Source organism: Panthera leo, chromosome B3, assembly GCF_018350215.1.
Source record: "Panthera leo isolate Ple1 chromosome B3, P.leo_Ple1_pat1.1, whole genome shotgun sequence".
Taxonomy (NCBI): domain Eukaryota; kingdom Metazoa; phylum Chordata; class Mammalia; order Carnivora; family Felidae; genus Panthera; species Panthera leo.
Window position 1 is genome coordinate 21,501,238 of NC_056684.1, and position 14,574 is coordinate 21,515,811.

Here is a 14,574-nt window from a genome sequence, read left to right on the forward strand (position 1 = left end):
ACCACCCCTTCTTCCTTTAGTCCTCTATCCCTCTACCCTTCACTCTTGCATCCTTCTAACACCTCTGTATCCAGTTCTTTGTATGAATTCCCTCTGTGTGAAATACCTAAAGTGGTTTCTGTTTTCCTGACTGGACCCAGACTGATTCAGTACTTATTTAGGAAACAAGCCTTCCCAGTTGGGTCCCTGTGATGTGGTTGTTCACCTGTTCGAGCATGAATGCAGAAATGAGCTCTTTGCCAGTGGGAAAAAAGACACCTGTGATCCGTGATATGTGGTGGCCTTACAATTACTCAAACATATCCCAGGGATTGCTTTGGGAGGGAGCACTGTTGAAGATTAGACTTTGGGACAAGCAGTTGCCACTGCTGTCAACCATTATGGTAAAATTGATGTCCACAAAGAATATAGGGATGGCTTATGACGTCCCAAAAGAGATTACAAACAGGCAGAAGAAGACAAAGAGGAAGAAAAAGGGGAAGAGGAAAATGAGGAAGAGAGGGAGAAGAAGAAAAATTGAATTAACTGAAAATTAAAATTAAGAACTTACATTCAAAAGATTCCATTAAGAGAGTAAAAATACAAGCTACAACAGGGAGAAGATATTTTCAACAAACATATTTGACAAAGGACTCAAATTTAGAATATATAAAGATCTCCTGGAAATCAATAAGAAGATGGCAGATAACCAAACAGAAAAAAATGATTAAACGTTTGAGTGGGTGCTTCACCAAAGAGCATGTTCTAGTTGCTTATAAATACATGAGGTGTTCAACATTATTAGTCATAAAGAAAACACCAACTAAAACTACAATGTATCGAAACCACATCGAGATACCACTTCCCATATATTAGGATGTCTATAACCAAAAAGATAGGTATTGTGAACAAATTATGGTGAGACTACAGATAATAAGGAACCCAAGTACAGTAGGGTCATCAGAGGAAGGAATATTAAATGCTGAGCTTAGGAAAGCAATCTGGAAATCCCTCAAAGGTGAGATACAGTTATCATATAGTCCAGCAATTCCACTCCTAAGTATAGACCCAAGAGAAATGAAAATATATGTTTACACAAAAACTTATGCATGAATGTTCATATCAACATTATTCTTCTTTTATTTAATTTAATTTTTTCCTTAAGAGAGAGAGAAAAAATGCAAGTGAAGGAAGGGCTGAGAAAGGAAGAGAGAGAATCTTAAGCAGGCTCCACACTCAGCACGGAGACTGACACAGAGCTCAGTCTCACAACTGTGAGATCATGACCTGAGCTGAAATCAAGAGTAGGATGCTTACCTGAGCTACCCAGGTGCCCCTCAGCATTATTCTTAATATTCAGAAAGTAGAAACAACCCAAATGTCCTTCAAATGGTGAATGAAAAAGTGAAATGGGGGATATCCATACCATAGGCTATTATTTGACCATAAGAAGGAATGAAGTCCTGATGCACGCTACAACATGGATGAACCTTGAAAGAATTGTGCCCACTGAAAAAAGCCAGACACAAAGACTATGTTACATAATTTCATTTATATGAGAAGTCCAGAATAGGCAAATCTAATACAGACAGAATAGTTTAGTAGTTTCCAGGGGCTGGACCAAACAGGGTGTTGGGGTCATAGTTAAAAGATAAGAGGATTCTTCTGAGGATGATGAAAACATTCTAGAATTGATCATGGTGATGGTTGCACATTTCAGTGAATATGGTAAAACCCACTGGGTTGTACACTTCAAATGGAAGTAATGTATCTTAATAAATTTGTCAAAGAAAGGAAGGAAGGGAGACAGGGATGGAGGGAGAAAGGAAGAAGAAAAAGTTGCAGTGCTATACCACCACTTACCCATCAGAAAGACTAAACTGAAAAAGACAGAATCCTGAGTGCCTCTGAGGGTGCGGAGAAAGCAGAGCTCCCACACACTGCTTGGGGCAGGGGGCAGAGGGGTGTGACTTGGTGTGATTACTTTAGAAAACAGGTGTATTACTCAAGCTGCACATATACACACCTGTAGCCCAACAGTTCACTCCTAGGAACATAGTCAAGAGAACTGCATGTACATGTTACCAAAAGACACGTAAGCAGTACTTGGTAATAACCCAACACCAGAAATAGCCCAAATATCCAACAATGGTAGAATAGATAAATAAATGCTTGTATCTTCACCAAAGGAAACTTCACAGCAATGGGAGTGAACCATCTATGACCTCACAGCATAGATGAACCTTCTCCACATAGACTTGAATGAAGGAAGCCAGGCCCTAAGTTAGAGAACAGACAGTATGAGTCCATGCATATGAAGTTCAAAATAGGCAAAACGACAATACCATGTTAGGAAATAGGGTGGTTTCTCTGGGTGGAGTAGGCCTTGGAGGGGTACAGGGGAAGCACCTGGGGTACTGACCATGTTCTGTTTCTTGATCTGGGTGCTGTTGCTCAGATGGGTTCACTTGTGTGCTCCTGGCTGTACACAATGATTTGTGTATTTTCTGTATTTATATTAGAGTTCAGTAAGAAGCTTACCAAATTTTTTTTTTAAATAAGGGAAGGAGCAGGATGCCTGGGTGGCTCAGTTGGTTAAATGTCCAACTCTTGGTTTCGGCTCAGGTCCTGATCTCATGTTTGTGAGTTTGAGCCCCACATCAGGCTCCATGCTGACAGTGTGGAGGCTGCTTGTGATTCTCTCTCTCCCTCCCTCTCTGCCCCTCCCCTGCTTGCTCTCTCTCTCTCTCAAAAATGAATAAAATTTTAAAAAATTGAAAAAAAAATAAAATAGGGAAAGGAGAAGGAAAAATAGTAAACCTGCACACACCAAACAAGAATATGTGCCTTAGCAGCTCGTTTTCATTTCTGTAACTAGTCTTGAGATCTGTTAGCAACTAGAACTTGCTGCACTCAGCAACCATTTTGGGCCTCCTTTGCCCCCTGTCTGTACCTACTGGGTTCTTTACCTGGTGGAGTCGTTCAAAGCTCTATTTGGGAAGGGTCCGTATCCAGCCTGTTGTTGTTGGACCTTCTCTTTGACTCTGTGATTAGACAGGAGGTACTAAGAGGCACCCTGGGGACTCCCTGGGCTTCTAGACCCATCCTCCCTGCCCTCTGTGTGAAGCACAACCCCTTGGTAATCAGGATGGAACTCCTGGACAGTGAGGGCCCCCTTCTTTGCCTGTTGGCTCAGGTGCATGAGGATTCCAAGGTGCCCAGATGTTGGTCTCAACTGATTCAGTGGAACTCTAGTTCTGTGCTCTGGGGAATCATTTCCTACCTGGGGACTAAGAGTAAGACTTTCAAATAGTTGGATCTCTAGGTGGCAGAGGTGGGAAGCAAACACTCGGCAAAGATGTGCACTGTGAGGAGCCCATCCCACATCCACCCCTTGGTTCCTGGACCTGTGGGAGAAGCAGCAGCAGGTATTGGCTGCTTCAGAGCCTGTAACACATCTTTAGGCAGTACCAGCCCTGCAGACGTGTTCTGCTGGTGCCAAAACTGAACCTTGGGCAGGTCATTATCTATTCTTCCAGGCCAGCTGCTTCCGGAGTTTTCTTTCCAGAACTTTCTCAGTTTTAGAACTGAAGTCCTGAGTCCAGGAACCCTTTCAGCCCCAGGAAAGCCAGATGGATAGTCATCCTGGATGCCTTTCAAACCAAGGTCCCTCCCAGGAGGCAGGACCACAAGTTTGTGCCTCTGTGTGCCCTGGCCCTAGCCCAGCACAGGCCAAGTAGAGCATATCACCTTACTACTGCATCTGGAAGGTCAGGAGAGCCTCCCAACTGCTGTGACCCTGAGGAGTGGCAGCCATGACGTGTGTCATTTGCAGGATTCATAAAGCAGAGCACTGAGCCTGTCTTGGGTTTCAATGTCTGTGTCAGTGTCTTTTGCTAACTTGGACAACTGCTCTAACAGGGAACAGGAGAAACAAACATTTGAAAGGTGATTAGCAGTCTTTTTAGGGCTTTTCCCTCGTGTTATCAGGTTGGATGTCACCCCAGTTCTGTGAGGTAGGCAGGGTTGAGGCCAAAAGAGATAATGCGATTTTCCCAAGGACCCTGAGCCCCTTGGTATTGGAACAGGCTCAATCCTGTTCATGCCTCAACTCCAAGCTGCCTCCCCACCCTTTGACCCTCATGCCCTGGACTCACACAGTGTCTGGTGGCTCCCACCAGCCCGCCTGTTGTATTGAGGGATCCAGCCAAGCCATTCCACTCATCTGGGCCTCTCGCTCTTCATCTGTGGGATGCAGATGAGTCTGAAGGTCTCAGCGAGACTGTGGTCAACTACGAGCAGCCATCAGGTCAGGTGTTAAGAGCATCCTGCTTAGCTTTTTGATAGATGGTCCTTCATAGGACACTGAGCCTTCTACATGCTTGTTCAACAAAGTGGGGCCTGTAGACCAGCAGGCATGGTGTTGCCCAAGGGCTTAGTAGAGAATCTTAAGCAGAATCTTAGCTGGCCCAGCCCTAAGGAGAGCCAGGCAGTGTGAGAAGCGCAGGCCAGCACCTTTTTCCCTATGCTTGGTGAATGAACTGTTGCCTTTGTTCCCTGTTGGAACCTTCCAAACACCTTTCTGTCTAATAGTCTGCTAGGGCTGCCATAACGAAGTACCACCGACTGGGAGGTTTAAACAGTAGAAACTTATTTGCTCACGATTTTGGAGGTCAGAAGTCCAAGATCAAGGCGTCATCCGGGTCGGTTTCCTCTGAGACCTCTCTACTTGGATTCTTGGAGATGGCCGACTTCCTTCTGTGTCCTCACATGGCCTTCTCTCTGTGTATGTCTGTTCCTAATCTCCCCTTCTTGTAAGAACATTGGTCAGATTAGATAAGGCCCACTATAATGACCTCATTTTGCCTTAATAACTTCTGTAAAGGCCCCATCTCCAAACACTATCACTTTATGAGGCACTGGGGGTTAAGTATTCAACATATGAATTTGGGGCAGAGGGGAACAGTTCAGGCCCCAGCAGCCCATTTGGCCTATGACAGGCCCAAACATTATGGTAGCCCAAGAGAGTGTGGGGCACGGTTGGGGCTGCAGAGGGGAAGGGCAGCCTGGGAAGCAGGTATTGTGAGCTGCAGGTACCTGGAGAAACTGGGACATGAAATTGTGGGGGGGAGTTCATCCAGTAGGGTAACAGAGAGGGCACTGCTGGTAGGGGGGACCAGCACAGGGCAAGGAAAGGCATGCCATATTCAGGATGAGCTGTAAGAAGGTACTTGGCAAAGAGCAGATGAAGTAGACAGGGGCCCAGCTTAGGCATGTGACATGTCTGCACAGCACAGGGTCTCTTGTGGGATTCTAAGCAGGAAGAGATACGGTTAGTATCAGCTAACCCATAAAACGTGCTAACTGCATGGCTTGGTGACCACGGATGGGAGATCAGGACCTAGAGTTCTGTTTTTTTTTTTTTTTAAGTTTATTTATTTTGAGAAGTGGGGGGAGGGACAGAGAGAGAAAGAATCCCAAGCAGGCTCAGCCTGTCAGCACAGAGTTCTATGTGGGGCTCAAACTCACAGGTGAGATCATGACCTGAGCTGAAGCCGGATGCTTACTGACTGAGCCACCCAGGTGCCCCAGGACCTAGGGTTCTGGGCCTCTGCTGGCCACTGACAGTTTATGCTGCTCTGGACAACATAGTGCTGCAGAAAGAGTGAGGGCTTTACAACCTTGGGGATCTGGTTTAAACTTCCTGCTCTGATATCTACCACCTGTGTGACCTTGTGGACTTGGCCTAGTTCAGGCTCTGGTTATTCATTTATAATGACACTGCTTATTGCAGGGATTAATAAGATAGTTAAGTGACCTGACACATGGCAGAAGCACAGATACTACTTGTTTTCTTTCCCTTGGGCTTCTCTGCAAGTTGTCTCCTCTGTAAAACTGCTGAGATATGAAAGCTCCTGCACGGGCCACTCCCAGTGGGAAAACACAGGACCTCTGACTGCGGTCTGGGAAGCACAGGGAAGAGGCCCCTGCACTGAGTCTCTTGGCCTGAAGGAGTCCAGGCAGAGCGAGGCCTCTGGAAGGGACAGGGGTGGAGGAGCAGTGAGCCAGTGCTGTGGGCACACCCTGGACTCAGTTCATCACCTAGCCTCTCTGTGCCTGGCCCAAAGCTGCAGTTTCTGATTTCTAAGCCTCCACTCCCAGCACCCAAGGTCCTCGTAGACCTTGGAGAGGCTGGGGTGCACCCTGCGTCTCAGGAGGTGCGTGCTGCTGAGGAGAAGGTGGGTAGGAGGAAGAGCTTGTGTTGGGAGTGAGAAGACCTGTTTATTATTATTTTTTTCTGAAAGAGAGAGAGTGTTCAACCAGCAGAAGGAGAGAGAGAGAGAGAGAGAGAGAGAGAGAGAGAGAGAGAATCTTAAGCAGGCTCCATGCCCAGTATGGAGCTGGACGTAGGGCTCAGTTTCAATGACTGTGAGATCATGACCTGAGCCGAAATCAAGAGTCAGAGGCTCAGCTGACTGAGCCACCCAGGCACCCAGATCTGTGTATTTTTTGAATTGGCTTTGAAGGTTTGTTCTGGGTTGATGGAGGGAAAAAGGCAAACACGGAGGACACTGAGCTCTTCCGTGCCATCTGTCTCCCCTCTCAGGGATGCCTCTGGAATATTTCCAGTTTCGGGAAGGATTTCGTTTGGGGAAAAAATAGTTCTGTAAAAAGAACTTTGCCCCTTTACCCGGCATTGGGTCTGTCCGGGGATGAGCATCTGACCCAAGCCAGCACAACCAGAGCCCTCTCCCCAGGGGTATGGATCCCAGCTCCTTTGCAGAGATGTAAACTCTGCCCCCCTGCAGAGAAAGGTGCTCTATGCCAATACAGAGAGAACCCAGAGGGGAGACAGAGGGGCCCCTGTACCCTGCAATGCCCTGGGCTGTGATTCCAGGCCCTCCTTCCAGAGGCCACTGTACCCCGCCCTCAGGCTCCTGGAAACTCCAGCGTGGCTCTCTTGCCTTCAGTTCCTGTTTTGGGTAAGGCCAGCTAGAATTGGTTATTTGCAAAAGGCCTAAACCGTGCATGACTTGATTGCCCAATTTCTTTAGAAAATCTGACGTAGAAGCATGAAGACCTTGGAGACCGTGAAAATGTTTTATCCCAAAACCTGCTCTACAGTATATGCTGTATCACCTTCAGGTGAGCGTGAGAGCCTGGGTTTGCATCTCTACCTGTGAGGGTAAATGTCCTCTCCAGGTTTTAATTACATCTGGGCTGTCTTGGCTTGAGGTGGGACATTCCCCGTGCCACTCGAGGGGATTCGCTGGACTGACTCAATGACACAGGGCCCCTGCACCCATCCCAATGGAAGGCCACCGCAGCTGTGTCGTCTTCTGGAACCTCTGGCCTTAGCTTGCCACTCCTCAGCTGGGGACCTGACAGGGTTCCTGTGTGTGGAATGCATAAGTCCAGTCCCCTGCCCTTCTCAGGCCCTGCCTCCCCCTGCCCCACGTGCAACCTGGCCTGCCACGCTCTCTGCACCGTTTCCTAGGTGGGAGCGGCTTCACCTGCCTGGGGAGCCTCACTTCGCCTTCACCATCTGGTGGCACGCTTGCTGGGGAGCCATCCCTTTGCGTATCCCCCAACCACCCCGCAGCGCAGCCGTTCCTCTTGGGCCCAGACCGGGGTTCCGCAAATGCTGGCTGAACCGAAACCCTACTGTGGTCGCCACTTCCTGAGCTGGTCTCTCTTCTCGTTCCCACTCTGGCTCCCAGTCACGGCCCGGGGCAGGCACCCTCCGTTCTGTTGTGGCCCAGACACGGTCTTCCCAGGGGGCCCTGCAGGGGGTGAGGGGTGTGTCCCTGGCACCCATGGGATCTATCCGAGCATCACCTAGGCTGCCTGGTGGCCCCTTCCTTGTCCCCGCTTCTATGGCTGTCTTGAGGAAACGTGTGCTTAGCAGACTGAGGTTTAAAGTTAGTTGTGGGCTTAGGACCCAGAGGAAGAAGCTGAGAAGGATGCAGAAATTTCTGGCTTTGAGCAGGAGGCAGAGGGTGGCTGTGAGGTCCCAGGCCTGGGGCTGCCTGGGGAAGGAGGGGTAGCAGCTTCAGGGAGCCCACAGGATGGTTTGCCAGCCTCCAGGGGGGCACCCCATCTTGGATGGAGCACTAGGGTGGGGGCCCTTTAGCCCTGCAGAGAGAAGACTGTTGTGTCCCAAGTCTGATACTGGGGGCGGGAGACTGTCAAAGGGGCAGGAAGTGCTCTTCACCCTGCCTAGTTACAAAGTAACTGATCCAGAAGATTCCATCTGCGTTCTGAGGCTGGAGATTCTCACCTGGAGAGCTTTCCCTATCTTCTCTCTTCCCCTTTGCAGAGAGGAGAATGTCAAACTGGCTTCTGGAGGCACACACTGGCACAGAAAGGCGCAAGGGCTGTGTTTCTGTGCCAGTGTGGGCACAGCAAGGGCTATTCATTCTGCTTGTATCAGGAGAGCAAAAGATTCCCCAGAGACCATGGTTAGGGTCACGAGGCCGCCCACACTGTAGGGAAAGCTGAGAAAGTGAACAGGGCTGTTGGAATTGACTTAGAGCACAGCCACAGCCAACACCTGGGAGTGGGTGGGGATGGTGAGGGGCAAATGCAGTAAGGCGGGCCTCAGTCAGGCTGGATGGTGTCCATCAGGCAGCAGGAGGATAAGGGATCTGGGACCCCTGTGGGGTGGCCCACTGGATCAAATCTCTAGGGAGCCCATGTGAGAGCCTCAGGGTCAGGAGTTGCTGCCCTGGCTGAGTGGGTACCCTGTCCTGGTGTGGGAGCCCAACCAGGCCAGCTCAGGGCACAGGAGGATAGGGTAGGCCTCTGGTGGTATAAGGAAAGAGTCATGGGTCCTGGGCTTTGGCCCCACTCCACAGCTTGCTGTGGCCTTACAGTGACCTCCAGAGTCTCCGAAGTGGACAACAGCTTATGCACACCTACCTCAGGGAGGCAATGAGGTCAGCTGGGAGTACTGGGGTGGTGGGGAGAGACAAGAAGAACTGTGGTGGGGTTGACTTCCAGGAAACTGGGACATGGGGTCGCCCTCAGCCCAACCCAGGCCAGTCATAAGAGAGGGGTTGCTGGCCCACACCCAGGGGCCTTCTCCAGTCAAGACACCAGGGCTGTGCAATTGATGATAAATGTCTATCCCAGGAGTGGTGCCCACTGCATTTGGCATTCACTATGTTCTAATCTCTCTAGAACACTCATCCCCAGCCTCTCCCTCCACACAGGCACCTTTGGGGAACACGGGGCTTCTCATTCATTCACTGCTAACAGGCTTTGGAGGTGCCCCAGAGACCCCAAGCCTGGGGAGGAGACCCCTCCTGTCCCCTACAGCACCCCCTTCTGATCCCCCACGGATCAGACTGTGTTGACACTTCAGAGAGAGGCCTGCTCAGTTGGTTGGTGGGTCGTTTATGCTGAGAATTGAAACATTGCTTAACCCCAAAAAGAAACCACAAGAAGAGAAAAACATGCAATTAGGCTGCAGCTGGGCCTGAGGGTTCAGCCTTCTCGCAGTCTGCCTGGTGGCTTGTTTATGTTAAAGGCCAGAGAGGTTTGCTGAGGTGGACTGTCTTCAAGTCCCCAGAAGATTCCCTGCTGGCAGAGAAGAGTGTCCTTTGATTAGGGACAATGGGGCTTGCTTCCCCACCTGCAGTCTGTCCTCCTGGACAGATACCTACACGGAGGCCCCTGCCTGAGCTGGGGTAGCTGGGGCAGAGGAGAGGAGCAGCCCCCCAGGTGTGGGACGCAGCTGTTTCACCACAGGGCTCTCGGGTGCACCCGGGACCCGAAGCTTCTGCTCTCAAGGGCAGAGCTGGGCCCCCAAGGAGACAGAGTCGACCCTGCTGTGGAGCCCCACAGACAGGCAGTTGGGGGAGAGGCAGCTGCAAAGGGTGCGTCCAGAAGTCAGGAGGTCTGGAAAGGAGCTGCTTTCGTTTCAGCAGAGATGTACGTTTTGGGTTTGCAGTTTGGGGTAGAGCCCACCATCTCGTGCCCTGGGGATCTATAGTCTTTACCATTAGGATCAAAAGGCCATGCTACTGACCAGAGACTCAGCTCTGGTTCTCCTCCTTCCAGAAGGCATTCTGGTCAGTCTCCATGTCCACTCCCACACCCAGACTGGGAACTATCCTGTTCTCCTAAAAACGCTACATTTCAGGAACTTGGGGCCACTGGGGTGGTGGGTGCTGGACATGTATTTAAGGCCCATCCTCTGTTGCAGAGCCAGAAGGTCAACTCCAGGCATCCTAGGGAGGAGCCAAGTGTCCCCATGGGCCCCAGCCCCAAGGACTCCTCCTGTCCCCTCCTGACCTCTCAGGTGTACCTAAACCAGCTGTCCGTATTCCCAAGGCTGCTGCCTGCCTGAGTACCTCCTTTCTTGCCCTTCCCAGACTCCCGAGTCCCAGTGCCCACCCCACAGGCAGAAGCTGCCCTTTGCACACACACACACACACACACACACACACACACACTGACATGCATATGTGCATGTGCACACACACACCCATGCACCCCACACACACCTACACCCCCAACATTTACACACATGTACATGCACACACTCCTGGAGCTTTCCCTCCCCTGGCGCTCTGTGTCCTCACTTCATATGAGCTCACCCCAGTGGTGCTGGAGCCCATGTCACCACATGCACATCTAGTATCCATGGTCATTCAAGCTCCCCAGCCCTTTATCAGGTGACAGACACCTGTGCTGTGTCCACAAGAGGGGTGGCCCCATGGTTCTCACCCCAGTTTGCTCTGATTGAGCCCTGCCTTGTGTTCTCACCGGCACCTGAACATTAAGGCTTCTCTACTCTGTACCTTAATGCTGAAGCCCCTGGAGGAGTTGGGGGGGGGGGAGGGGTCCACCAAGCTCACATATACATTTGTCTTGAGTCTGGCTGCTGTGCCTGTGAACTTGGCCCTCCTCTAAACATGCCCAGAGTTACAGACCCAATTCAGACCAGACCAGCTCAGGAGGATAATCACTGGTCCTGGAGGGGTGGAGCCCAGTCCTGAAAAGACTTTCTCTCACTGCAAAAATAAAATAAAAATAAAAATAAAAAAGGTCAAAATTGCATATTAATTGGAAAATTGCACTTCAATTTTGGAAACATTTTGTAAAAGTGTGAGAGCCCTGCAGTCTGTGGTTTACCGTGTCTCCGTCGAGCCAAGCTCAAGAAGGCTCAGGAAAGCATACATCTAAAGACTGGGTGCACACTGATGCCTTCAGTTCTGTGACCACCACCAATGACAAAACAGCATTCTAATGTGTCACTAATCTTTGAACACAGGCATGACAGCATCCAAACATAGCCTAGATTGCCCAAGCCTTACCGGCACACATGCAGGTAACCTTGAAGGTGAGACCCCAGTCCTGGCTCTTGCCTCCAGCAAAGGTAAACAAAGCTGGACACTAGTTAGAGCAGTAAGAGAGACTCTGTTTCACAATAACTATTGCAATAGGTAAGAGGGCCCAGAGTGAACTTAAACTCAACTTCCCAGAAAGGAAAGGCAGGAGATGGTTTAAAGGCTGGAGTGTGCTGGCAGCAGGGACTAGGCCACTTAGGTTTGTTAACTGGTGCTCAACCAGAGGAAGAGGACCTTCTTATGTCTTTATGATGGGAGACAGTGGTGCACGTTAGAGCGTGGCACCCACCCACCTGGGTTGGGCCCTTCTCTCCCACAGGACTGGACAGGGAAGGAGAGTTAGCTCTTGAATGCTTGCATTTCCAAGAGACAGTTCTGGATGGTACGAGGTTTACCTCTCAAAGGGCAAAGAAAGGACTTAAAATTGGAAGCTTTCTGAAGTAACTGCTCTGAGAGGGGTTTCAGGAGCCTATCTGCCCGTCACCAAGTTTTGGGTGGAACAAACAGTAAATTCTCCTGGCAGCATTGAACTTTCTTGGGCAGAAACTTGAAGGTTTGGAGTTGTCATCCTAGGGAAGTGACCCTGGGCTGTTAGAAACTCTGCTAGTGTTTCTTCAAATCTCTTACTGTGTGGGGAGGGGTGAGGAGGGAGAATGGACAAAATTGTGCTGGCGGTAAGTTTTTATAGGCCAAGGTGGGGGCCTACTTGAGAAATGGGCTCAGAGGAGCTTGGCTAGAGTCTGGTCAAGGATAGTCTTTGGCACCTCCGCTGCATGGTTACCTGTGGTTTTTCTCCCCTCTGGGGGGCACTGGTTCTGCTTGCTGGTCATCTTCTGGGCACTGTTGTTCCCATCATTGTTGTGATGCATGGGAACCCATGGGATCAGGGGAGAGCTCAGAGAGCACTGTCCCGGACACCTGCATTAGACTGGGTTTCCTGAGAGTACAGTGTGGGCACCCGTCCTGGGTCAGGCATTGAGAAAATAGCACTTTCTCCCTTTCTACTGCCTCAGCTGCCCAGGGCACACACACATACCTTTCCATATCCCATGAGAAGTCCAAGAGCTTTGAGGCTGCCATGCTGTGAGGGAGCCCAAGATAACCACATACACAGGCAACACAGAGGACCACCAAGGCACTAGAGAGGTGAAGGAAGTCTTCTTGGACCTCCCAGCCCAGCCTGGCTGCCAATGTCAACTGAACACAGTCGAAAAAGTGATCTCCGTCAATTCCATGAGTCTATCGCAGCTCTTGGAACCACAAGAAATGATGGATCATAGTTTGGGGTGGTGGACCATGAAGCAATATGCAACAGAAGCATTTTAAGTCAGTTAGGTAGTGTCTTTTGAGCCCCTGGGAGTATGGAAAAGTTGACCAGTCACCTTGCAGAGAATGCTGTCATCAATGAAGAGGAAGCAGCAGCTCTCGGGGCCACACTGTGATCTTGATATTTGAATCAGGAAGAAGCTGTGAGAAAAAGGGATGGGTTTGGGGACAAAAAGAAGAAGCAGGAAAATGGGTGTAGGGTTTCCTAGAAACCAGGGGAGAGGAGTCTTGGGGAAAGGACCAGAACAATGGCAGCACATGCCATGTTGAAGTCGGGCGAGCTCTGGGGTCCCCAGGAGGTTGAAGAGTTGTAAACACTGGGGCCTCAGACTCAGAGCCCAGACTCCAGGAAGCCTGTCACAGACTGGGCTCCTCCCCACTGATCATGGGCCTCCCAAGCTGGAGTGAGTCTGTGCTTCAAGAGGGTCTAGGGGTGGGCCACAGGAAAATGGTTCTGACTAGGGTGAGGAAAGGAGGCTTGGTCTAGCCCCAAGCTTTTCCAAAGAAAAGAGGAAAGAGGAAAGGCCCAGGGTATGGTCACAGCAGGGACAGCCAGGAGACAGCAGGGGCCTAGACCTGGAGACACCTAATTGACAAACAGCTCTATTTCCAGTTAATTTCCAGACAGCTAAACAGAAACCACCCAGTTATTTTAGGCAGAGGGGATTTAGCAAGGCATTGGTGATAAAGGTATTGGACAGGCTGGAGGAGCAAATAGGTGAAGAGGATGTCATCCAGGGATCTGGAGCTGCTCCCATTCTGCACCTATATTGGAGCTCTTGGAGGTGCCAGCTCAGCCCTGAGCAGGAGCCACACAACCCACCCACTCTTCTGTTACTCATGCTGCTGTGACCACTGTCATTGTAACTGCAGGATGTGTCACCGACTGCCACCATTGACGCCGCAGCCAGTGGTGAAGTGGCTTCTCCCTGTTTCCCTCCTTGTCACCTACTTCCAGGGCTTCCCACTGGCAGCATTTAACCAGAAACCCGCTGCAAGAGCGTCTGAGAAATGTAGTTCTCACCACTGCTAGTGCAATGGTCGCCAATTTAACTCGATGGGCCTGTCTTCACCTTGAAATTCTCCACCCAACAGAATAGATAATATGTATACATTGACTGTGGTCTGGGAAGCACAGGGAAGAGGCCCCTGCACTAAGTCCCTTGGCCTGAAGGAGTCCAGGAAGAGGGAGCTTCTGGAAGGGACAGGGGTGGAGGAGCAGTGAGCCAGTGCTGTGGGTACACCCTGGACTCAGTTCATCACCTAGCCTCTAGTGCGTGGCCCAATGCTGCAATTTCTGATTTCCAAGCCTCCACTCCTGGGACCCAAGGTCCTCTCAGACCTTGGAGAGGCTGGGGTGCACCCTGGGTCTCAGGAGGTGTGTGCTGCTGAGGAGAAGGTAGGTAGGAGGAAGAGCTTGTGTTGGGGGTGAGAAGACAGGCCTCCAGGGGATGCCCTCTTTGTTCTCATCACCTGAAGATAACCCTGCACACACACACAGACACCACAGCCCAAGGCCTTCACCTCAAGTCTGTGGCTTGGAAAGGGAACTCTCAGAGACTGTGTGAGCAGAGTCCTATTCTGATTGTGATCATTTGAAACCCAAGGCAACTGTTTTTATTTATTCATTTTTCTCCCCCCAAGGCAGATGTATTTTAATCTTCCAAATGCTCATAAAGAATATGCTTGTATTTCCTGTGCATGGAGACTTCACATGGTCAGAATAAGGAAGGAGTGTTCTTAAACTCACCAGCTCCACTGAGTGCTGGGACCTTGACAGAGACAGCCCCCTTCATCTGGTTCCCCATGTGATGGTGCTGTGAAGCTCCTAGGGTGGACATTAACGGACTCTGTATGGGGCAGGGATCACATGTAGGGACTTGAGCTTGGTGGGAGCAGGAAGCTTTTTTGT

General features: G+C 50.4%; 1 protein-coding gene across 1 annotated transcript; it reads right to left on the reverse strand.

The window, feature by feature from the left end:
* Positions 1-5,530: 5,530 nt before the first annotated feature.
* Positions 5,531-11,347, reverse strand: LOC122221713. Its single transcript, XM_042941239.1, has 2 exons — positions 11,304-11,347; positions 5,531-9,561 (listed from the first exon to the last, which is right to left on the reverse strand). The coding sequence occupies exon 2, from the start codon at positions 7,008-7,010 to the stop codon at positions 6,078-6,080; it is 933 nt and encodes a 310-aa protein (XP_042797173.1). The 5' UTR covers positions 7,011-9,561; positions 11,304-11,347; the 3' UTR covers positions 5,531-6,077.
* Between the last annotated feature and the right edge of the window lie 3,227 nt (positions 11,348-14,574).